At 44.6% G+C, this 22884-nt stretch overlaps 1 protein-coding gene across 11 annotated transcripts in view; it reads right to left on the bottom strand.

Moving 5' to 3' along the window:
* Positions 1-22884, bottom strand: part of LOC125985293 (adhesion G protein-coupled receptor L2) — a 68982-nt gene that overhangs the window by 18873 nt on the left and 27225 nt on the right. For 5 of the 11 annotated variants that reach the window (XM_049747966.2, XM_049747965.1, XM_049747969.1 and 2 more), the window contains 8 exons: positions 18995-19208; positions 15752-15861; positions 14338-14352; positions 12585-13385; positions 5060-5362; positions 3996-4096; positions 2257-2442; positions 767-805 (listed from right to left, as the gene is read on the bottom strand). In XM_049747966.2, the coding sequence (XP_049603923.1) occupies positions 767-805; positions 2257-2442; positions 3996-4096; positions 5060-5362; positions 12585-13385; positions 14338-14352; positions 15752-15861; positions 18995-19208 (1769 nt within the window). The remainder of the gene's footprint in view (positions 1-766; positions 806-2256; positions 2443-3995; positions 4097-5059; positions 5363-12584; positions 13386-14337; positions 14353-15751; positions 15862-18994; positions 19209-22884) is intronic. The other 6 variants (XM_049747968.1, XM_049747970.1, XM_049747967.1 and 3 more) reach the window with 3 other exon arrangements.

Below are 22884 nucleotides of genomic sequence, written 5' to 3'. Positions count from 1 at the left end.
GAGGCTGCTTGAAAGCAGTTGGAAGTTGTGTTATTACAAGTTGTTTTTCCCCCCATGCTGCACTAATATTTACATTCATGTGATGCTGTTTCAAACCACTCAACCAGTTTGACATACCGCCAAAAGTATATCACTAGCCAGAGGCTGAGCAGCATTGTATTTGTCTACGGAGGAGATCATTACATCCTGGCTTTATTTTGGAGAAGAAACACCTGACTGATGGCTGGATTTGAATTTGATTTGAATTTAAATCTTTTTTTTTTTGTTAGCAGAAAAATGCTAATGACAGTCCGAAATTAATTCCAGAGATAAAACGCCATTGCAAGAGGGGGACAATTTTTCATTTTATTTGATGCTATAGAGAAGACGGCACAGGAGATGAAATGAATTGTAGAATGTGAAAAGTGACGCATAATGCCACTTTGATCACACTTCTGGCTGACAGGGAGGTGCAATTACCGCCGTGGGAAGGCAATTATTCACACGATGTATAGCGAGTCCAGAAGAAGACGCAGCGAGAAAGGACGTATTAGGGTGTGAGCGGGAGTGTGGACAGAAATGAAAAGAAGATGGAGCGATAGCACAAAGATGGAACGCTATTGACACTCGCAGATGGAACGGGTTTCATGGGGAGGCAGCCAAGCACACAGAGTGTAAAACAATCAAGGACATTATGCAGAGATGCTGTTAAAAAAATAATAATAATAATTTGCATGCTTCCAAGACTCGGAACAAAAACGTCATGTTAAAGGCTCTCCGATTGTACCTTCATGTACGCCCTGCATGTCTTCTCCCGCTTTTGAAGCTTTCCACACAAACACGAAAAATAAAGAAAGACAGTAGTGAGAAAAAGGAAGTGCCAAGTCAGGCCACTTACCATAAATTACAAGTGCTAATGAGAAGAAGAAGGGCGGAAAGAGAAAGTCTTTAGAGGGATCGTCTCAAACCGATGCGACACCTCTTCACACCGAGATGTGAGAAACGAGGGAGGGAAAAAAAAAAGCTGTCGTTTGGATGTGGGGATTCTCCCTTTGGCATCGCAAGCCAGAGGATGATAAACAATGTACCACGAGATTATTTGTACCTTCTGCCAAGGAGAGAATAATAAACGACAAACTCCTTTTGTGGCTCTTGAATGACTCCCTCTTGCTTTCACCCAACTGAGTCCAATCACAAACGACGGCACTCTCACAACAACGAGATAAAAATGTTCTTTTCGAGGTTGATGTCTAAAAGTTATTAATTCTGCTTTATCAGCATGCTTGGTAAAACGTGGGTAATATAATCAGAGCAGAATGGACAGAATGGACCAAAGAGGAATAAAATGATATCTTATGGAGGCAGCCATTTTTTTTTTTCATTTTTTGAGACTACTTATGTGTTCCTTAAGTTACTCTCTAACAATTAATGACTTAAAAATGATGCTGAGTGAGTTCCATTTGGATAGTCTACAATTAGAAAAAATCCCATTTGCATAATAATTTGCAACACAGTATAATAATCACATTTATTTAGCATTTAATGATAATAATAACTGTTGTAGATGTTCGATACCACTTTTTCTCACCATACCGATACCATGAAACGATACTATAATACTTTTGATACATAAAATTCCCTTCTAAGAGAATGACAGATACTTTTAAAGACCTATATATCCCAAATAGAGCAACATTTATATCAATTTCCTATCCCTGTAATTTCGACTAGAAATTAAGGCAAGTATTGGCACAGATGCCGATACTCGCCCATCCCTAATAATAACCAAACGACTTGTTCCATGCATTAAAAAGCACATCCTGCCTACTCAAGGGATAAAATTAGAAGACGCCCACTAGCTGCGATCCTGCGAACAAACGGGCGTCTTTGGGTGCAAAACATTTTGTTTACAGATTAGGCGCCGTCTGAATAACAATGCGCGGCTTCACAACCGTCAATCACCTAGCCATGCGGCGGAGGTGTTGGAACATCACGGGCGTTCGCTCAACGTTTGATGCGGAGCGCATCTCCTCGTTCGTCTGCCGCTCGGTATCGTTCGCCGAGTGGCTGTTCTTAAAATAGAGCCGTGTTGAATTCTCACAGCGTTCCCATTTTGGGTCAATTTCAAGCAAACAAAAAGGGGTCGCTGTGATTCTTGCTTATATGTAAAACAAGGGCACGCGCCGCCTCGCCCAGCCGGCGTCCTGCCGTTTAACCCCGCTGGGGTAAGACGAGATGATCACAATGGGCCCTAAAAAGGATCACGCGTCACAGTACCTTGTTGAAGCTGCGTCCTGCCGAGTCCTTCTCGCTGGGCCTGAGCTCCTGCAGCTGAGCGTCCAGGATGTCTACAAGCTGCTCCATGAGGCGCACAGAGGAACTGACATCACCAGCGAAGACGGGGCCACGTGTGTTGAATGCCAGCTCATTGGCTAGGTTGGCTGCGTTCTCGCCGCTTCGGATCTGGATGTGGCGGCGGGGGGGTTGGGTGGTAGTAGAGAGGGGGCAGAGTTTAAACTATTAGCGGTGGGGGCGCTCGCATGAGTTGTGCTGCATCACAAATGAAGCTTTCCCACATCTGCACTTAGTCAATTTATCATGACTGAAAAAAAAAAAGATTTTTACCCAATAAAATTATTACAGCTATCAATTATTGCCATATTTTGCCCCCCCCTCCTCAATTCTTGAATAAACAGGGCTATATCGCCATTCAGAAAAATATTAATTAAGCGGCAAAACAGAGATTAATCCCGGTCTATTACAAAACGATCAGACCAAAAAAATAAAAAAAAACTACAAGGATGCTTTTCACATGCAAATAGTCCTCACTATGGAATAAAAACAAAATTTCTCAGGCAATTAAAAGTGTTTGTTGTTGCTCCAAGTCAGCTTTGAAGCTGTCGTCAGCGTTCACGATTTATTTTGCAGCTGCTAAACTCTCTGCAACATGAAAAGAAGTTGGAGTCAGAAATGTTTTTAAGATACAAACGTATTTTTATGACTCGCTCTCTCTTTTTTTTTTTTTGTCCTTAAATCTGACACGTAGTTTGGGACAGGAGCTCGGTTCCCATTTGATGTATTTGCCAAAATGTTTCCTGACAGCACCCAGGAACTCTGTCTGAACTCGCTACGTCTGGGATGTGTTTTTCCCCATCGTGGCTTGCATCAGATACGTGGCGCATTGTTTTGTCGAAAATCAAAGTGGACAAATCACTGAAGAAATAAGCTGTCGGCCTTTGATTGTCGCCGCCAAACGACTGTCGCCTTAACTCGAGACAACCACACTCTTAAGTGGCGAGCTCGTGAATTTATTGTTCTCAGATGTTTTTCAAGTATGGTGGCCTTAACGGGTCAGAAATAATGTTTTTGATGTTGGCACCCTAGATATCAAAGTGACTTTAAAGTATTAAGTCTCATTTAAACTTAAACACCAATAGATGCAATGAGACAGGTTGGGACAGAGTCTCAATGGAAAAATCCTAGTAGCATTTTTATGCTAATTTAGCATCTTTAGGTAAGCACAAACAAGTATCAGTAGACTTAATGCAGGTGTCAAACTAATTTTTTTCGCGGGCCGCATTGTAGTGATAGCTTCTTTCGGAGGGCCATTATGACCGTCAACCCAAATAAATGTAGGAGCACCTCATATTATATACAGTAAAATTACAAAACAAACTGACAAATAACTCATTTTCAAATCAGACGAGTAAAAACTGGTCAAATATTTAAAAAAAGATATTAAAAATGAAGAAAATTTGCAATTCTAGCAATGACACACGAATTTGATGCACAATTTGTCTTCGCGGGCCACATAAAATGATGTGGCGGGCCGTATCTGGACCCCGGGCCTTAAGTTTAACACCTGTGACTTAATGGGACCAAAATAATTTGGTTAAGCATTCGGTTCAATCCGAACCGGTTGTATTCTAGACTCAAGTTTGGATTCTATTTCCACGATACAATTTTCACGTCATTTCATTTAGTTTCGCAACCGACGTCTTTTTTTTTCCCCTTACCTTTTGTGCTACTTGAGTCACCCAGTGGGAAGTGCAGTTGCTGAGATCCGGGCCCTTGGAGCACCAGCTCCCTGCCACTGTGCACAGGAAGGAGGCGACGCCTGCGGTAGCAGCGGGCAAACACACGTTGGAAGGAGGCCAAAATAGCGGCGCTCGGATATTCTCGCTTAGATTTCACTCACACACTTCGCTGCAGGAAACTAAGTGTTCATTTCCAAACATTGCTTAAGCCAAGGCAGCTTTGTAAGGTATAAGGGAAAATAATCATAGAGGGGGATTTTTTTTTTTTAACACAGTTAGCTTCAAGGGGAGAGAAAACCCCGACGAGACACTTTTGAAACACTTCAAGACCGGAATAAAAACAGCAGATTATGGCTAATGAATGCCTATTTTCTGACAACAATGACAACACGTGTAGTCCTTTTTCCCTTTTTAACCCTCCTCAGTCAAAACAAGTCTGAATCGGGCTTTGATCCGACGCTTTTTAATTTGACAGTGCTGTCGGTGTGCGCGCGTATGAGACGAGGGTGCTAAGGTGACGCTATGCGCGGCTAACAATTGTCAGCCCAGCCGCATAATGGCCATCAGCGCGCCGACGCTGCCGGCCGGCTTTGATGTCCAACACTTTTAGCAACTGGAACTAATTCTTATCTAATATGACCGTGCGGATACACTCCCGCAATTACGACTCCGAGATAGTAGAATTAATGGTGCTTATCGCAAGACGGTTGCTTGACTGTCCACGCGCTGCTGCTTTTTTCAGATTTACATTTTGCCCCACTGGAAAAACGAATGCGGTAAAACTGTCGCCAACAGAAAAAAATGTTTTAACGGTCCAGGGATTTTTTTTTTTTTAAAGTAACGTGTTAGCATAGTGTTGAAATAACCAGTTTTTTAAAGCTAGCTCTTTCGGAATACATGTTGGACAAAAATGCCACAAAATCAAAACGTTGGTGACAATTTTTTGGTGGTCAAAACACAAAATACACTATGAACAAGAAAAGGCACTAACATTGAAAAGTCTACAATTGGTTCAACAATCATCACACAAGTGGCGGACTCACCTCTGGTGCCTTTAGGGCAGGGCCTCTCCACGGTGGATCCCGTGTGGGTCTGGGGCCAGTCGATGGCCCGCTGCTGGACGGCCTCGCAGAAGCGTCTGGGCGTGGGCGGCAGCTCCGGCAAGATGGGCTCTGCCGTCGACGACCCTCGGGTGTCCTCGAACGGATCCCTGCCGTCCCTCGGGTCTGCTCCTCCGCCCGCTGAGGGGTCACCTTGTTTTTTAGCGGTGGGCGCCGCTGTGGCTGCCATAACGGTGGTTGTTCTTGGTGGCGGTAAAGAGACGGGAAGTTCGCCAACTGGTGCCACTGAAATGGAGATGTTAGTGAAAATAAATAGCAGATTTTTTTTTGTTTTTACTCACCTGCAAATGGGGGTGGGGGTTGTTTACATATCTGGAGTTTTTTGTTGAATAAACCAAGGAAACTATTGTTGTCACTTTGTTGCCCTAAACCAGGGCCAATTGTTGTTGCTTTGTGATCAAACAAAGCAGGCCGATTGTTATTGCTATTCTTGTGTTGTAAAAAATTAAGGCCAATTGGTCTAACTCGCTTCTAATAAAAACAGAGCGGGCTCCGGATGCTTTGTTTTAATAAACCTGGGCAGATTGTTGTAATAAACCAACGGAGGTCTATTGTTGAAACTGTGTTTTAATAAACCATGATCAACTCTTGATTACTTTTTAAAATAAACCACGGCCAATTGGTGAGACTTTAAATAAACCAGGACAAACACTTATTATTTTGGTTTTAATAAACCGGATGTTTTTAGCAAACCAAACCAATTAGCTTATGTTGAGTTATGTTGTAATAAACCACAGCTGAATAATGGTCCATGTTACTATTTTTTATTTTTTATGCCTTGTCGGTGCTGTAGTTTTGAATGCAAAAGATTTCAAACGGGCTTTTATTTGACGGAAGGTAAATATCTTCTATCCATCATTTGACCCCTCCTTAAATCCATAAATTTAAAAAAAATTCCCAACAAAATTTGCTACCTCTGATTGATTAAATGTCAGCAGTGAAGACAAAGCGTGCTTACTTTTGCCTTTTTGCCGCTTGGTAGGCGAACACAATTTCTGGGGGGGAAAAAAATTCTCAACCATCAGCAACAACATGATTACCCAGTATTGAGTCTACAAAGTCAACCTGTGCTTTACTAATGCACATCACGCTTGCGAAGGCGCTCGCTGTTTGCGGCACGACGCAGGTGATTCAAGACGAGATGTTATCTCCCGCTGAGTGCCTCGAGATAAACAGGAAATGAGAGCAGAAATCAGGCGGGAAAAGGCTGGAAAGCGTTTGGATTGGCCAATATGAAGAGAAGAGGCGTGTGGATGGTCACTTGTCTTTTTTCTACCCACAACAAGCCGATTGTATTGGTAGATAAAAGCAGCTTTCGACAATGAGGTCTGGCGACGGTGCCGTCTTCGGGTTCCCAGGGCGATTGTGTGAAAATGCAATCTCATGCTATCTGACACTCCATTATCACACACATATCTCCATTTCCTGGGGGACGAGGCCCGCTGTCGCATTCACACTAATCAGCCAGGCGGGGGAATATTTGCTTTTTCCTTCAAAGTGGAATATATGAGTTTATTACACAAAGCCGATTGCACGGCGGCGGTAGGCCACAGCTGTTTGCTGTGAGTAAAATAAAAATATACCGTATTTTCCGTACTATAAGGCACACCAGATTATAAGGCGCACCTTCAATGAATGGCCCATTTTAAAACTTTGTCCATATAACATTTGGCCCGCGGGCAGGACTTTGGACACGCCTGCTGTAGTGGCTCAATATTGGTCCATATACAAGGCGCACCTGATTAAAAGGCGCACTGTCGGCTTCTGAGAAAATTGGAGGTTTTCAGGTGCGACTTATAGTGCGGAAAATACGGTAAGGCCTGGACCACGCCACAGAGAGGAGCAATTGTCACATTTCCCCACAGCGATTTTTCTGTTTGGCGCGAGCTGTGTCTAATTACCCAACGCTCCAGCGTGTCAGCCGCACTCGTGCAAATCGGAAGGGCTGACTTGAAGCTGATTCGTTGATTGATTAATTAGGTTGTGACCAATGTCGGCTACGGATGGTCGACAGGGAAGGTTAATACCATATCAATTCGAATTGAGCAAAAGCTTAAAAATCATAATGCTACTGGTGGGAGGTAATAAATTGTAACCATGCCATTTCTACGTACGTCAATCTATATAAAAGACTGAAAAGGGTTCAAAACGGTCTGGTATTGGTTTCCATGACGACAACTTTAATTTTTGTCTTTTGCTCCAAAATGATTGCCAGCTCTTCCACTCGGTGTGCTCAATACAGCATTTTCAGCTCATCTTGCACGACTCTCTGAATAGTTGCCCACGTTATGTGAAAAAGCCTTCCAACATTGCTAGGTTGTTGTGCAAATGAAGCGTCAAGCCTTCATTTGCACTTATTCTATTTTGTGTTCCTGTCTGTTGAGTCAGTTTTCCATTTGTGCAAGCCAAGCAGAAATGCGTGCGCATCCTCTTGATGAGCGAGGTAATGATTGAGATGAGTGAACGTGCCGCCCACCCGCCCGCCGCTCCTCAAGAAGTCAATACTTGGCATTCTTTTACCGCCACGGCAGACGTAAGCAGCAGGCTGCCTCGCGTGCGTATCCCGCACAAGCCCAACAGTTGCCCAAAGCTATTTACGGCACAGATCGATTAGTCCTCCAAAATGCTCTTTATTTTTATACTGCAGAGTTTTATGAAAGACTTCTTCCTGTACTCTCTTTTGATAGCGTAAATGATTTCCTGAAAGTAGGCCTGTAGAAGAGCAAGGTATAATTGCAAACTGCCTGTAAAAAAGAATAATAAAAAAAAAACTCCTGGACAATCTTGGGAAATACAAATAAGAAGAAATCACCCAGAGCTCCCCAGAGTCATTTACGATGACAAAATATTTTAGTCATCATGTTCCACGTTTCAGTTTTTGTGCGGTGGATGTGCTAAAATATATACATATTAATTTTCCCTAAATGCGAACACTGCCAACATTGGCAACCGCTTTCACCAGAAAACCAAAAGACTCGTAAGCTGCCTAATACCAGTTATTTAGTGTCAGCAAATGACAACTTTAAGCCCAACAATTCCCTCTAATTGTTTTACATTTTGGAAAAAAAATGCCTGACAAGAATAATCCTCTTGGTGTAAATGCAAATTAAAGGCACACATTCCTGGATACGCCTCCTTCCTTCTTTGCTTTGACAATACAAAATGCAAAATCGGTAGGTCGGACACATGAAAACTAGTGTCAGAACAGTCAATTTCGACTTTTTTTTCTTTCCTAGCTAATGCTAGCTTGACGCTAAAGCCACCGACATTGAAGCCAAGCTGACAGGCTGCTTGCTTTGGATTTATATACATTAGACCTAAAGTAGTAGAGTGTAAATCTACAATAGAATGTAATTTGTCCTTATAACTCGACTTTCCATCCAAAATGAGAGATAAGTGGCTCTGTTTGAAACCACAGAAGGTAGTAAAGACGGTTTGTTGGTTAGCTTTCATTCGCGGATAAAAACAGCAAGTACAGTTGCTCCTTTTGCCTTTTTCACCTCAAGCAAGAGCTGGTAATTAATGACAGTGAAACAAATCCCACAAGACATGAATTTTACATCAGGCCTTTCTCTTTCTTCAACGCCGTTCCGCTTTTCAGTCGAGGTTTTGCGGCGTGGAAGGCAGAAAGAAACGCGACGATTCATGTGCCGTTGCTAACTTCGGAATATTATTTCTGGAGATGAAAAAGCAGCCTGTCCAACGGTCATGACACTTCTTTAAAGAGCAGCAGACAGAAAAAGCTTGTGTCTCGCGCATGTAATTTATGAGGCCTGGAAGTGAATTTGGTGGCGATGCAGACATAGCACATTCAAGGAAAACAGGCTAACCGGCCACAACAAAAATGCATACAAAGGAGCAAAAGTACATGTCTACAAATAGTGGCTGAGTATTTATTCAACTACAGAAGGGTGGAGTGAATTTGTTCTATGCTGCTCTACGAGTCCATTAAGGGTTCTCTGATTAATTGGAGTATGAATTAAGCAGCAAAATAAGTAATAGTGTTTTTAGCTACCTCAGAGGGCGGCCATTTTGCCACTCGATGTCAACTGAAGATGACATCGCAGTTGCGTCACACATGGCTCACCTGTTTTTGGCGTTTGCTGTCATTTTGTGAACCCTGAGCAACTATGATGTCGTGGCAAAATGGCCGCCCTCTGAGATGGATTAAAATAGGTGGGTTTTTTTTCTGCTTAATTCATATTTCACAAACACAACACATATCAGAATGTCATGTTTAGTCTAGCGGGCTAGCATAGACATATTACTGTAAAGAAATCTTTTGACATGACATCCATTCTAATTGGCTGACTAATTGGGACACGGCGTATTCTGTACTCTATATGCCGCTGCTGTCAAATAGTACGTGTACAATTGTCTCAAAGTTGAATGCATTCAGGCAACTTGAAGGCTTACCATCATTCAGGGATGCGCAAGTAAATGAGAACGCGCTGAAGTGGCACGCACGCACAAAAATCAGCTGGGAGAAGCACGCAAGGAAAGTCGGGCTTAGTTTGACATTTCAATTCACAGTGGACACCCATTTCATGCTTACGACACGGCGGCGGCTTAAAACTGCTTGTTTTGAAGACCCGGATCAAATGTTACCTGGAAGACAAAGTCATTCTCCCCTTTCGCTCCTTGTTAGTTTGAAACGATCCTGGCAATTATTGGCTCTCCTGAACTATTCCTAAAGCAGTGAGGTGGCCTCGCAGGTGCCGTCTGCCTTTGGTGTTTATCGGCGTGCTTTTGAAGAAGCTCAATCGATGGATCAACAATGCTCTGTTTGCAATTCATTTAGAGACGTTTTCTTCTAATGACGTGCGAAGTGGCCCGAAACAATCAGCGGAATCATCAATAACGACAGGGATGTTTGCTAATCACATCAATCAAGTGCGGAATTAGAAAGACGAACACGAGCGCAAACAAAGCAATAACAACAAGGTGAACAATGATTAACTCAGCCAAGGAGGCTTTGCTGTCATCACCGAGCAGATTAGGCGAAAGCTATTTAATTTTGTTAAAGGCGGAGAATGAACAAGAAAGTAATGGCCATGAATTCAAATTGGTTGAGAATCTAAAGTTTTTTTCCCTTTCCTTGACAAAAGACTAATACTTATATTGTTGAAGGTGGTCATTGAAATTATCCATGTTTGGCCTTGGTGAAGGTCTGCGCTCTTATTTGGAACTCCAGTTGCCCAAGAACTAGAAAAAGTACCCCAATTTGGTAAAGCAGACACAAACTAGTTGCCTTGAATCTTCTTTTGTATTTTGTGCCATAAAATGACACACTTGTCGCGTAGAAATAAAAAATGAGAAATACACTTTGGAGATTCATTGGTCGGTGAATCTCAACGATTGCAATTAATTTCCTTTACATCTGGACTGGCCCCCTGGTTCCACGCACTGACATTATTTCACAGCCATTAGATGGTCGTGCAGGATAGGTCGTCCCATGTAAAGGGAACGCTGTCGGCTGCCATAAATCCAAAAGAAGGTGTAAACGTGACGGGCCAATTATTTCCAAGCGACGGTCCAACCAGGCCAAGATTTTCCCTCACGACATTTCAAGAATGAAAAGCAAAGAGTCACGATAAAACGTGGCGCTACTACTTAAACCGAAGAATAAAATAATGAAGCGCGTTCGGTCGGCTTCTCTGACGGAATGCAGCCGTTCCTGCTGCTTCGAGGTAATGTGGTATTTATGTTTAGCGAAGCATAACAGTAGCTGAGAGAGCACATAAAGGCATTGGAAAAGCTCCGCCATGGCCAGTTTCTTCCTTCTCGCAGCCTCTTTCGAGACAAAGAGGGCAATTATGATCACTCACTTGTTAATTACATTCATATACGTTGTTAACAGTGGAGGAGGTACAAGACCTCATTAAAAGTGTTCTTCACAATATGCACCTTATCAAACTCATAATGGAAGCCTCAACAAAAGCAGATCCATACTTGTGAGTGTGGGGGGGGTGGAGCTCCCCGCCTCCCCTTCCCTCCCTTGGAGTGTGGAGTTATGGTGCTGGACAGATTCCAGGCTCCAGCGGGAAAACAAACAGACGTGTTGACAAGAGGCCAGAGTTCAGGAGTACACAGCCCCCATTGAGGCGTCGTCGACGACAAGTCCCTTCGACAAGGCCGCGTCGGCAATCGCATTTCCAGCTGGCATCCAGAGGTGCCGCTTGGTCATGTGGAAGCGCAACCTGATACGCCAGCATGACGTCAAGTTGGGTCAAGAGTTTTTTTTTTTCCCCCCCACCAAGCAGACTTCGCCCGGTTCAACGAGTACAGATAACTGTGGCCGTAATCGAACAGGTGTAAAGTTAGTTCTCGGTTCGGTAAATTAGCCTAAAATGCCCCAAAAAATGTCCGATTTAAAAATCACTGAATCATTTTTGATAAGTCTGTGCTGCGATGAACTCAAGTTGGGTCAAGATGTTTCTCCGCCAAGCAGGCTTAGCTCAGCTCAGTGAGGACAGATAATTGCGGACATTAGCGGTTTGATGGCAAGTCACTTATGTCACCTCTCAGCGCTTCAAAAATGGACCCTATCACATTCACATCATTTCCATTTGCAATTCAAAACATTACGCTCGTTCGATTCACCTTGGGAAAAATGTTCAAGTTGACAAAAGTTAACCCAAAATTTTCAAACGTCCCTAGTCATTACTAATGACAACAGATTCACGTCAATGTCACGTCGTTGTCCCACCAAAAATACCTCATTCATTCCCATTCCACATGATTTGATATCATTCAATCCATATTTTGTCCCCAATCAGCTTTTCAATACTCGCACGTAATTTCTCCTGAGATGTCAAGTTCAAAAAAGAAAAAAATCCAACAAATCAGACAAAATTCATCACTGAGCGAATCTGAAATCAAAGCCTGGCGCAGAAATACAAAAAAGGTTCCTGTGGTGCCACTGACGCTGGCATGGCAACCAAATTTGAGGTAGAAGGAGGCGCAAACAACCCGTGTCACGCTGTTCGCCAATACCTCTCAGATATATTACCCGCACGTCAGGCAAGGTTGGAGAGGCCAGTGACAGTAATAGTTTTGGGGATTATGGAATGCGATAGGGACCGGCCGAGCCCCAGCTGGGATGAGTGCCTCGGCGTCCCTCATGGTAATCAAGAAGAGGCTTTTTGGTGGCCATGCAATCGCCCTGGGAGAAATACCGCTCTCATTGCAAGGTGAATCTGTCATTTCTGATTGGATTTCTGATACGGCTCAATATTTACAATCACACATCCTCGTACGCGCGTGGTCAGCACTCAAATGAGTCGAGACGCAGGCTCCCGTGATTGTGACATGAAACGAAATGACAGCCGAGTCAGATGCCGCCTGAAGCTTCTTGTTGACCGACACAAACTGCTTTCAGGGGAAGGAAGCTAACGATTATTTACTCATCCCCGATTGGTGGGTAACATTTTGTAGGAAATCTCACCTTCAACGGGATCCGGCGGTGTGAAGTGGAGATCGTAGCGGAGGATGTAAAAGTTATTCCACACGTAGAGCTGGTTGTCCCTGGGGTTGTAATCCACGGCCGTGATGTACTGGTACTGGTTGGGGAAGCCGATGTCCGTGTACTCGCCTTGGCTCAGCTTGGTGTTGTAGATGTAGTCGATCTGGCTCGCTGCGCCGTCGTTTTCGCCCTCCTCGTAGGTGGAGCGCACCACGTGGAGCACGCCGCACGCCATGAAGGCGTTGGAGGCCGAGCGCTTGTCGTAGGCCGTGTCCCACGTGGCCTCGAAGCGAAGCGTGTACGGGTTGAGCTGGCTCACCACAATGCGCCCGTTGTTCTGCTCCGTGGCGTAGATGACCCACAGGCCCCTCTCGTCCACCGCCAGGTCGATGTCTGTCTTGCCGCCCCAGCGGTACGGCGACGTGTCGTGGTAGTTGGCGTTGTTGACGATGGCCTCGCCGCTTTTGATCCGCGTGCGCAGGTCGAACTTGACGATATTTCGGGTGCGCTCTTTGTTGAAGAAGATGGCGCCGTCGTAGGCCACGAAACCCGTGCCGTCCACCCGGTGGGGCAATTTATACGTGGTGGTCTGCCGGTTGTTTTGGAAGTCCTCCAAGGAGGCGTACTCGATGAGAGTGTCCGTGCGATACGGCGTCCAGGGCATGAAGAAGACCTTGTCGCCGGCTTGCAGCGGGTCTTTGCACCAGGAGCCCGCTTGCTGCTCCGCCTCGTACAAGAAGGTGGCGTCGCCGATGCCTTTCAGAGTCCCGGGACAAATGAAGACTAAGCGAAAGAGAGAAGAGGAAAGAGGCGCAAGTCAGGAATCAGTCAGGAGAATTTGGGTGGGGGGGAAGGGGGGGACAAAATAACGTGGAAAAAGTTACGAATCCTGTAAATGAAGGACAGCACAAATGGATATTGACATTCCATCTCTAATATCAGCCCCTTTCAAACCGGCCATGGAATGTGCTGTGTGAAAGGGGCTGAGGTGTCTGACGTCAAATCAAGAGTTCATTTGGCGTACGTCGACACATGCAAAAATAAAAAGCCGTTACGTTTTTTTGGTGAGGAAAAAAAGAACAAACACTATTCCGTCAATGGCAGCAAAGCAGATGAAAATGGAGGCAGAGGGCATAAAAGAGCGGCACAGGATTAGCACCATGTGCTTTATTCACATCACGGTGCCAAGCACACTAAATAAAGGGTTCACACTCCTTTCAAAATCAACTTTGAATGCCTTCATAGCAAATAAAGCGGGTCCTCCGACATCAAAATTTCTCATGATAGGAAGGAAGTCAGCCGTTGCTGTACTTTGACAAAGTCAATCCGAATCTAAATCACAAAACCTTTTATGATCTGGGATTTATTCCAAAGAAACGTGGGTTCATTTATCGCGACTTGAATATTCATTAGACATTTGTCCGCATTCCAAACACCATGTGAACCCTGTAAATAGTAGCAAATGCATTTTTCAAGGGTACAAAAGTCAGAGACCCTGGAAAAATCAGCACCCAACCATCTGTTTTTCTGAGCGTCTTTCAAGTCACTAGAAAAAGCTCCATTGATTCATCAGTGAAAAATTTGGGAGTCCATATGTGCAAACAATCCTCCTATGGGTTTAGGATTTGTCAGTGTGTGGGTGAGCTGTGGGGGTGGGGGTGCTTGTACTCGACACCACAGAACAAGAAGACAGAGGGAAGGACGTTAGTAGCGGTGGACTGAGCCACTTAGTTACCTTTTTGCTCCACTTCTATTTTTGGGCGGTGAAAAGGAGAGAAAAAAAAAAAAAAAAGTAAAATAGGGAGAGAAAAGTTATCATGAGTCATCTGGCAGGTACAAGGAGAGAATTAGCTGCGGGTGGATGCGACCGTGACATGAACTGGGGAACGAGGAGCTAAGGGTGGGGGGGGGAGAAAAACGCAAGATGTTAGTTAATGAACAGTCATGCACATATTCCCTTATGTCTTAAACTGGCGAAAGCGATTCGACATTCACGCGTCTAAAAAAAACTAATGATGCAAACTTTGAAAAAAAAATATGGGGCCACGGCGCACAATGTTATAATAACGCCAAGGCAGAACTGCTGGACAGAAGGAAAGGCTGCGTGAAAAATTACAGGTTAGACAGCAGAGGAGGTTAGCGGCAGAAGGTGAAAGGGAGGTCTGTTTGAAAGAAGGGGACACACACACGCACACAGGAAAAAAAAAAATGGATATTTCGTACAAGTGTTTACAATTCATCAACGCTAAGCACTTTCACAGGGGCGCGCATGAACCTCGGCTATGCTCTAATAAACTCGTCTCAGACAAGCTTTCAAGCGGGATTTACTCTCGTCATAAACGCAGATGCCGTTTGCAACTCGAAGGTCCACTAAAATCAATTGAATGGGGACGTATGAAATGGAAATTTGGCAAAATACAAGTGACACTATGAATATAGCGCGTCATTATATTTACCAAGATAAGGAATTATTGCTTATTTCGATCCTTAAACGACAGAGTAGATGTTTGCACGGTAGCGTTCTAGGCTGAAATTAATGGCAACATTCATTTTCTGCACCATTAATTGAAAATAATGTCCCGTTTCTGTTTTGTTTTTTTATCTGATTCCTAAATTAAGTGAAAAAAATTTACAGATTTACCGATTATTAAAATGATTGTTAGTGACCAGCTTTAAAAATGAAAAATGCACAACTAAGCCATGTAATAGTAATTACATCGGCTGATTTAATTCACAGATAATCAGAACTGTCCCAGATTGAAAGATCATCAATGAAAAATGAAAAAATACTTTTAAAACTATCTTTTTTTTGGTGCTATTAATACACCTATAATTTCAGATACATATTTGAACCCACCAGAAAGTAGCAGTTTCAACCTGAAATTAAGTTACGTTATATCCATCACGAGCTGTGACCCAAGTGGATTTTTTTTTCCCCCTCCACTCCCTCATTATTATATTTTACCAGTGTCGTCCTTGGTGAGCCATTGCCAATAACTGCCTTAAAATTACATCAGCGCAGTGCAGCTTGACACGTTGGCACCCAAACACAAATTGACACGGCGCGCTCTCCGACAAGCGTCTAATACAAAGTAGCAACAACAACATCAGTAACATCATTCGTCATTCATCGTGGAGGTGATACTTACTATAGGGAACACACTCATACTGGACCTCTAAGTACTTGTAGGTGCCGGGGCATGGATCGGGAAAGACATCGGAGCCAGTGACAACCACACACTGCGTACGGTTGTTGCACCTAGAGGGAATAAGACAAGATTGACCACAGATGTCATCACCCGCAGAGAGATCAGTAGGCACAAATGGCGGTCGTGAGCGGCGTTACGATGATGTGGGGTGCTAGACCTTCAACATCGGCACCCTAAGAATTGACTGAGAGGATTCTCGGTCAGGTAGCAAGTCGCTTTTTGTAAACAAAGGATTTGAGTTGAGTTAGTTTGAGTGCTCTCGCATTAGCTTTCTGCAATTTTTTTTTTTTTCCACGAATGCTTTCCTGGTGCTGAGGAATGTAGCGTAAATAAAAGATTCTGTGAGTGGATATTCTGTGAGTGGTTGTCATACATGAGTCAGTTTGTTGAACACTGAGTGAAGGTTGCTACATTATCTTTTCTTATACCCACTCGCTAGCTAAACTTTTTTTTTCTGAAAGTTTTGTTCCTTGGCACCGAGCAGTTGCATTAATAAAAGAGCGATTAGATATTCCGACTGTTGTTGTACATTTGAGTGAGTCTGTTTGTTGATTATAATCAAGGAGTGTAGATGTTAAGTCAAGTAATAGCTGCTTGCTAGCTAGTTTCCTGCCAAACCTTTAATCTAAAAGTTTGTTCTCATGTATCAAGCAACTTTTGGTAAGAACAAGAGACTTTGATTCAGATTTTATGCGACAGCATTTATGAATTTCATCAGTTTGGTGTTGATTAATAAGAATTATCAGCATCCTGTTTTAGCTAGTAGCTAGCAAGTGTTATATATGTTTTCTAATTTGTGTGTTCTAATCTAAGAATCTGGCCTTGTGTAGAATTTGTGTTCTTGCACATATAGTAATTAAACATAATGGTATTTAATCAGTTTTAAATGTGTTATGACTGATGGGGAAACTTGGAGGCAGCACAGCAGAAGGGCTGTCGTGTGCACACGATATAGATAGCAGCTCATGAAAAACAGCAGCTCAAGGCATGTCGAGTATTAACGGTGGCATTTCCTCTGCGTCTATGGAGAGGGAAGAGATTGGTTAAAGCATCACACGGCAGGTGGCTGCGACATGTAACAGACAAGAGACGCTCCCCCATGCTCGCGTGCAGAAAACTCATCAATGGGAGAAGAGATCGGCAACGGCGCGCCGTGCCAATTGTAAAACTTTGCCTTTTTTTTTTTTTGCAAATGTTTTTAGGTGCAAGTAAAGTTCAAGTTAAGAGGAAAAGGGAGTTAGAGAGGGAGGAAAAGTGAGGATGGGGGCGACGTTTGCACTTCAAACGAGTTCATTTGAGGCAGAGTGATGGTAAAGGGGGATAATGCGGGCAAGTGTAACTGAGGCGCACACACAGGGGGGGGGGGGGGGGGGGGATATAGGAATAGGAGGCCGACATGAATATTTCACAAGGTCAGCAGCTGTCACGCATGTACATTTAAACATTGGAGGGAATGTTTAAAAGAGCCATTAGTCATTCAGGAGGCCTAACAAATGGGATTGTTTGGGACAACAGGGCCAGGATGCATGTGAAAGTCAAAACATAACTTTTCAGCATCATTTTTCAACTTCTACGCCTTTCTGTGATTCATCTAGTCTCTCGCTTGCAATCTGCTGATGAAACTTAGGTCCAGTGGCCACTTTCTTTCGAGAACATCTTGTCTGATGCAAATAGAAACACGGCGCCACTATGGAGCCGCTTGACTACGTGCCGAGACTTCCTATACGTTAGGCACGTCACTTGTAATACCCTCGCCAGTGTTACACAGCTCGATGGCTTACTTAAAGAATATTAAATGTTCTTTTTAAGGTGGGAAAAAAAATCTTCACGCTTTATCAAACTCAGCTCTTCCTACTTGGCTACTATTGCATGTGATTGCGGCTAAATTGCACTGAGCTCATTCTCGTGGTGGAGAGAGAGAGAGAGAGGAGAGAAAAAAAAATACCTTTTCAATCTCAGTTGTCCTTTTACACCTCTGACCAGGCAGGGAAAGGATTCATTCAGCTGCTTTATGAGCGGGTCAGCGAAGAGGTAGCAAATACCAGACGGCATTACAAAACGAGCACACACACTATTTGGAGTACTTGATCATTTTAGTGCCGGGCCACAGCATGTTTTTAGTTTCTGCAAAGCTCAGAGGAAGACAGAGTAAAATGGAGCCAAGCTTTTTGGGCTGTTGCCATCGTGATGACGGTCACACCCTTTGATCTCGATAATCTGATCGTCGGGGTGAATCCGAATGGTTGCTTCTCGCCCGAGCTCCCGAGGGAGACTTTGTCAGGGATATTGTTTTTGAAGCGCGGTCGAGAGTGTAACTCGTCGACAGATGAGGTGTGTACCGAGGCGCAGATGCCGTAAGAAAACGGGCACTGGAGGTGTCCATTCTGAAGGACAGGGTTGAGACGTCGGGGCTCGGTTCTACTCCCATGCGGCGTCACGTATAAAGGCGGGGAGATAGCGAGAAGACGGCTAAAGAGGACAGAGCTCGGTGCGTGCAAGCTGAACTTTGCTGGTTACTATTTATGAATACTTCATCCGTTGGCCTTTAAAAATAGAGGGGGAGGGGGAGAGGCGCAGTGAAGTCTTGCCGCCGCTGCTTGACAGCAAGGCAACATCCTGTGAGAGGCTAAACGGGATGAAAGGCGCCGTGATGAGCGTTGCCTGCTACCTGAGGCACAGCCACTTCAATGGCGTACAAGTGTTTGAACAAAGCAAACTCGCCGCCCCAGATGGGGAATTAGGAGGCTTTGGGGTGACTCACAGTCTGTGGGAGTTGCACTAATTTTAATAACTCGCATATATTCCTGCCTGTCGAGAATTAATCCCATCAGTTTTGGTGGAGGAAAGAATTTCAATGCAACCACAAATGAATGACTGCAATGTTTACCACTGGATATGGAAGGCTGGAATTACATGCAGGTCCATGAAAGAACTTTGTTGGGTTCTGTGTTAACAACACAGCATCTCTCAATTGTGTTTTGCAGGATCTCTGTGTAAAAGAGTTTCAATGTCAATGAAAACAAAAGACAGGACGAGAGAGGCGACTTCATGTATCCTGTCGAGATCCAACTCGTTGATGGAAGAAAGTATCGTGTTAAAACATCCGCTATACCGAGAGGGGGGTGGAAAAAACGTTTCATGCATTTCATGTCAAACAAACTCCACTCGTCTCCTCTCACAAACCTTTGTGATATAATCTTGTAGGCGTCGGGGAGGTAGCAGTTGACGTTCTCCATCTGGAACGGGTCAGCGTCGCAGATCTTGTCGTCTGTCCGCCCGTAGTTGGCCGTCTCGATCATGATGACGTCGCTGCCGGGGCAGCGCAGGTCGATGGCGTAGCCCTCGCATGATAGCTCCCGCCGGACCAGGCCGAAGGGCAGGGCGGCGCGGCTGAATCCTGAGAGGACACACGACGCAAAAAAACATCGATGACTTAACATTTCACATCAAGAGGGAGGCTTTGTTTTGGATGAAGAGAAAAGAGCAGAACAAACTGTAAAAACAAACATCCAAACAGCTTTGTCAGATAAAAGTGGAGTCCACGTGACGGATAATCTACACGAGGGAAAAAGCCAGGATGTGAGTGTGGCCAAATAAGTGCACCAAGCGGGGGAGAAAATGAGCTTTTTCATTGCAAAAATGACCCTCCTTCCAGGACATTAGAGTGAAATAGGCTATTATGGAGTATTCTCTTGTCTGAATAATAAAATGCCATTTCACAAAGACCGACTGGGCTATGGAGGGAGGAAGAGAGACAGAGAAAGAAGAGAGGGAAAAAAGGGAATCTATTATCAGGGGTTGAAATGATTTGAAGTTTTTAAAAAATGCAGCTGCCTGCAACTCTGAGAAGATTTGAAGGGAAAAAAAAACAAAAAACAATTAGGTAGAGTCTACGTAAGTAGAACATGTAAATGTGTTCCACTTACGGAATGCAAGCAGAGAGCTGCGTGGAGTGTCAATAATCGCCGCTGTTTGCGAGAATGGTGGGCCCCCGAGGGGGCAGCCGGCGTCGGTATTTTCTCTCGCTCCTAATTAGCCCTTCCTTCAGTCTGCTACCTCTGGCGCAGCCCCATTGGCTAACCCCGGCTTTGTCACGCAGCAACACTTACCACCTCGGGTTCATTTTGCCCCCTCACTCTAATTACCCTCACGCTTTTGACAGCGGCAGCCCGACCGACGCAATTAGCGTCGCTTGAAACGCTCAAAGTTTCCGAGTGATTCCTACTTGAAATTCCTCTCGAAAAGCCCAGGCGTTATTTCGTCGGTCGCCGTGACAAAAACGTATGTCTGCAAAACGTAGACGGTGGAAAACAAAAAGCCGGAGAGACGATGGAGGGAACTGGGTGGAAGGCGGCCAGCATTTCTTGAAAGTAACATTAAGGCGAGAGGATTCTATTTATCATTTGAGAGAATGTGAGTTAACAGCAGTGTCCATTTGCTGACTTGCTTGCTAACCAAAACAGCAGCATCTATGGAGGTATATTTATATAGGGGTTAGGAATCTCATTCAAAATGGCCGTCAAAACGTTGTCAACAAGTTCTATTTACGCTTCGGCTGCATTTCTCCCAAAACAGACCTTGCGTTTTGCAGCAAAGTCCTAACCTAACCAAAGGCGTCGATCCCGCCGAGAATTCGGCCAATGGTTCCTTCTTTAAAAATAACACCATGTGCGTCGGGTGCAAGTGGATTGTGCTTAGCTCCGCTGTTTATCACCTCATTAGCAGACATCGGTCGAGCCGAACAGTGCGTGGGGAGCTGCGGGGTCAGTCCATCTATCCAAATAACAACCACAATTACCCGCAGCATCCGCAGAACCCGAGCAGGATGGCGGCTGATAAAACACAGAGTGGAGTCAGCGGCTTAAGCGGCCAGACTAATGATCACCACGTCTGCCATTCCTCACGGAGGGACTGACGGCTTTATCACAGTAGCCGAGGAAGGAATGCATTTCACAGGGTATTAAAATTCGAAAGGGGATCCGCGGCACGAGGGAACCTACGTCACCTGCCTTTGTGACCTCTTTTCTCGGGGCTCTACGCTAACGATTCGACACATCTATCAGAGCTCGGATGGCAACGCCGTCGTCAACGGAGGCCCGGCTATTGATTAGTTCAGTGCCTTGCCTCGCCTCGGCTGCCCTCTTCCCTCCTTACCCACGTGAATCATACTGGACAGAGGCTAAGGCCGCATCAATTAGGGGGAGGTTACTCGCCATCCAAAGGACAAATTGATTCTCCCTCATCTCTGTTTCATGAACGACTTTCTTGTTGACCTGTACTTGACCGAGTAGGGACAGATTTGGCTTAACAATATACGGTGCATAATATGTCTCAGTAAAAGGTTGGACAATACTGTCCCTAATTAGTCGACTGGGTGCGTTCATGTGGATAAATGGACGCGCTCCATTTCCTAACTGTAACTGTCACATTTTATAGACGCTATTGTTCACCCGTGGACATGCAGGAGTTAACTGTTACTACCCAAAACAGCAGCACTAAAACAGTGGGTGTCATTTTCACCTCATTTGATTGGTTGGTTGGATGTCAAGATTACGGCAAATAAAACCACAACGGTATTTAATGAATCTTTTGGTGCAAATCTAGAGTAAAAACGTGTCAAGATAATGAACAGCTTCCAAGGTGACTTGGAAAAAGATTTTGTACCTTCGCAGTCATTCTAGTTGTGGAATCAATAGTTACCTCGAGTCCTGGCAGGTTCCCGGTTGTTTGCGTTCCAGTTCACCGAGACTTTAAAAAAGGCGAGCAGGGTGATGCACGCAAAATTCCGGCATCCCACTGACGTATGAACATCTTTTTGTCTGGCGTTTTGTTTAACGACTCAATTTTGGAGACGTTGGCTGATGGCAGGTGACAGAAGGTCACAAAGGGAAACCATCCAGAGCATGCAGCTATTGTGAAATGCGCCACATAAATAAAGTTGTATTGTACTGTATTAACACAAATTTACACATTCAGCGAGGGAATTGAATTCTGGCTTTTGTCAAATCTCCATGGTAACCATTTTGCCCTGGCTATAATTGGCTGTGATCCCGATTGGTGGCCTTGTTGACATGAAGCCTTATCATGCATTCTGGTCAGTGAGTGACTTGAGCAAAGTAGCTTTTCAGATTCCTCCCTCTGACCTGCCTGCTAAGCCTTCTATTGAGCTCAACAGAGAGCCAAGCCAGGCCCGGGAACGCTCCTCAATATGTTGCATTCAGGGATTTCTTTCCACCCCCCCCTTACTTCTTCAATTGACAGACTATAATTCACTGCCGAAAAAAATCCCCCCTCCTAATTCATATTTTGTTTTCTATCAACACCCTTGAAATTGGAAGCGGCTCGGCAGCTCAGATGAGCGCATCGGAAACATCCCGCATGCACCGTGGTGCTTTTAAAAGCCCCGAAGGTGAAATGAAATGATAATGAATGTCGAAATGTTGCCATTTGGCTAGCGAGGCCGCCGGACTGTGACGCGCAACTATCTGGGGAAGTTCATCTTGGGTGGAGTCATGGCCGACCTTTTCAGCCGAACCGCCTACGGATATGTAAGAACGAGTGGAAAGTTTTTTTTGTTTTAGAAAAAAAAAAGGGGACAGTTTTTGGAAGTTAGACAGAGCGGCGAGGACTAACGCAGACGGAGTGCAGAAGAATGGCTTGACGCTTGTCATCCCCCATTAAGCTTCCTTTGATTGGCCTTTGTGGTCTTGGAAACGGCAAACAGCTGCATGCAAATGGGCCCCGTTTCCCCCTGCGTCTGGCCCCCATTGTTCCTTTGACGGAGACACTCTCTTGTGCGCCCATAAAGGAGGGTGTAGCCTTTAGTCAAATAAGAGCGCCCCCGCCGTGGTCACAGCGGGGGCACTTGAAGATTGTTTGTCTTTTTATGTTGTTTGCTTCACAATAATTCTGGCAGCCCAAGAGGAGATCTGAGAGTCAAGCTTGGCCTCCAACGGCCCAGCAATGCCTCCATAATCCTATATCCGGAGTGGTCAGGGAGTAACTTTTTTTTTTTCTTTTGGAATGGAGATTTCCAAGGGGAATTTAAAAAGTAGCACAAACATGATTGAATT

Source organism: Syngnathus scovelli, chromosome 17 (assembly GCF_024217435.2).
Source record: "Syngnathus scovelli strain Florida chromosome 17, RoL_Ssco_1.2, whole genome shotgun sequence".
Lineage (NCBI taxonomy): Eukaryota > Metazoa > Chordata > Actinopteri > Syngnathiformes > Syngnathidae > Syngnathus > Syngnathus scovelli.
This window is presented reverse-complemented; position numbering and strand designations above follow the sequence as displayed.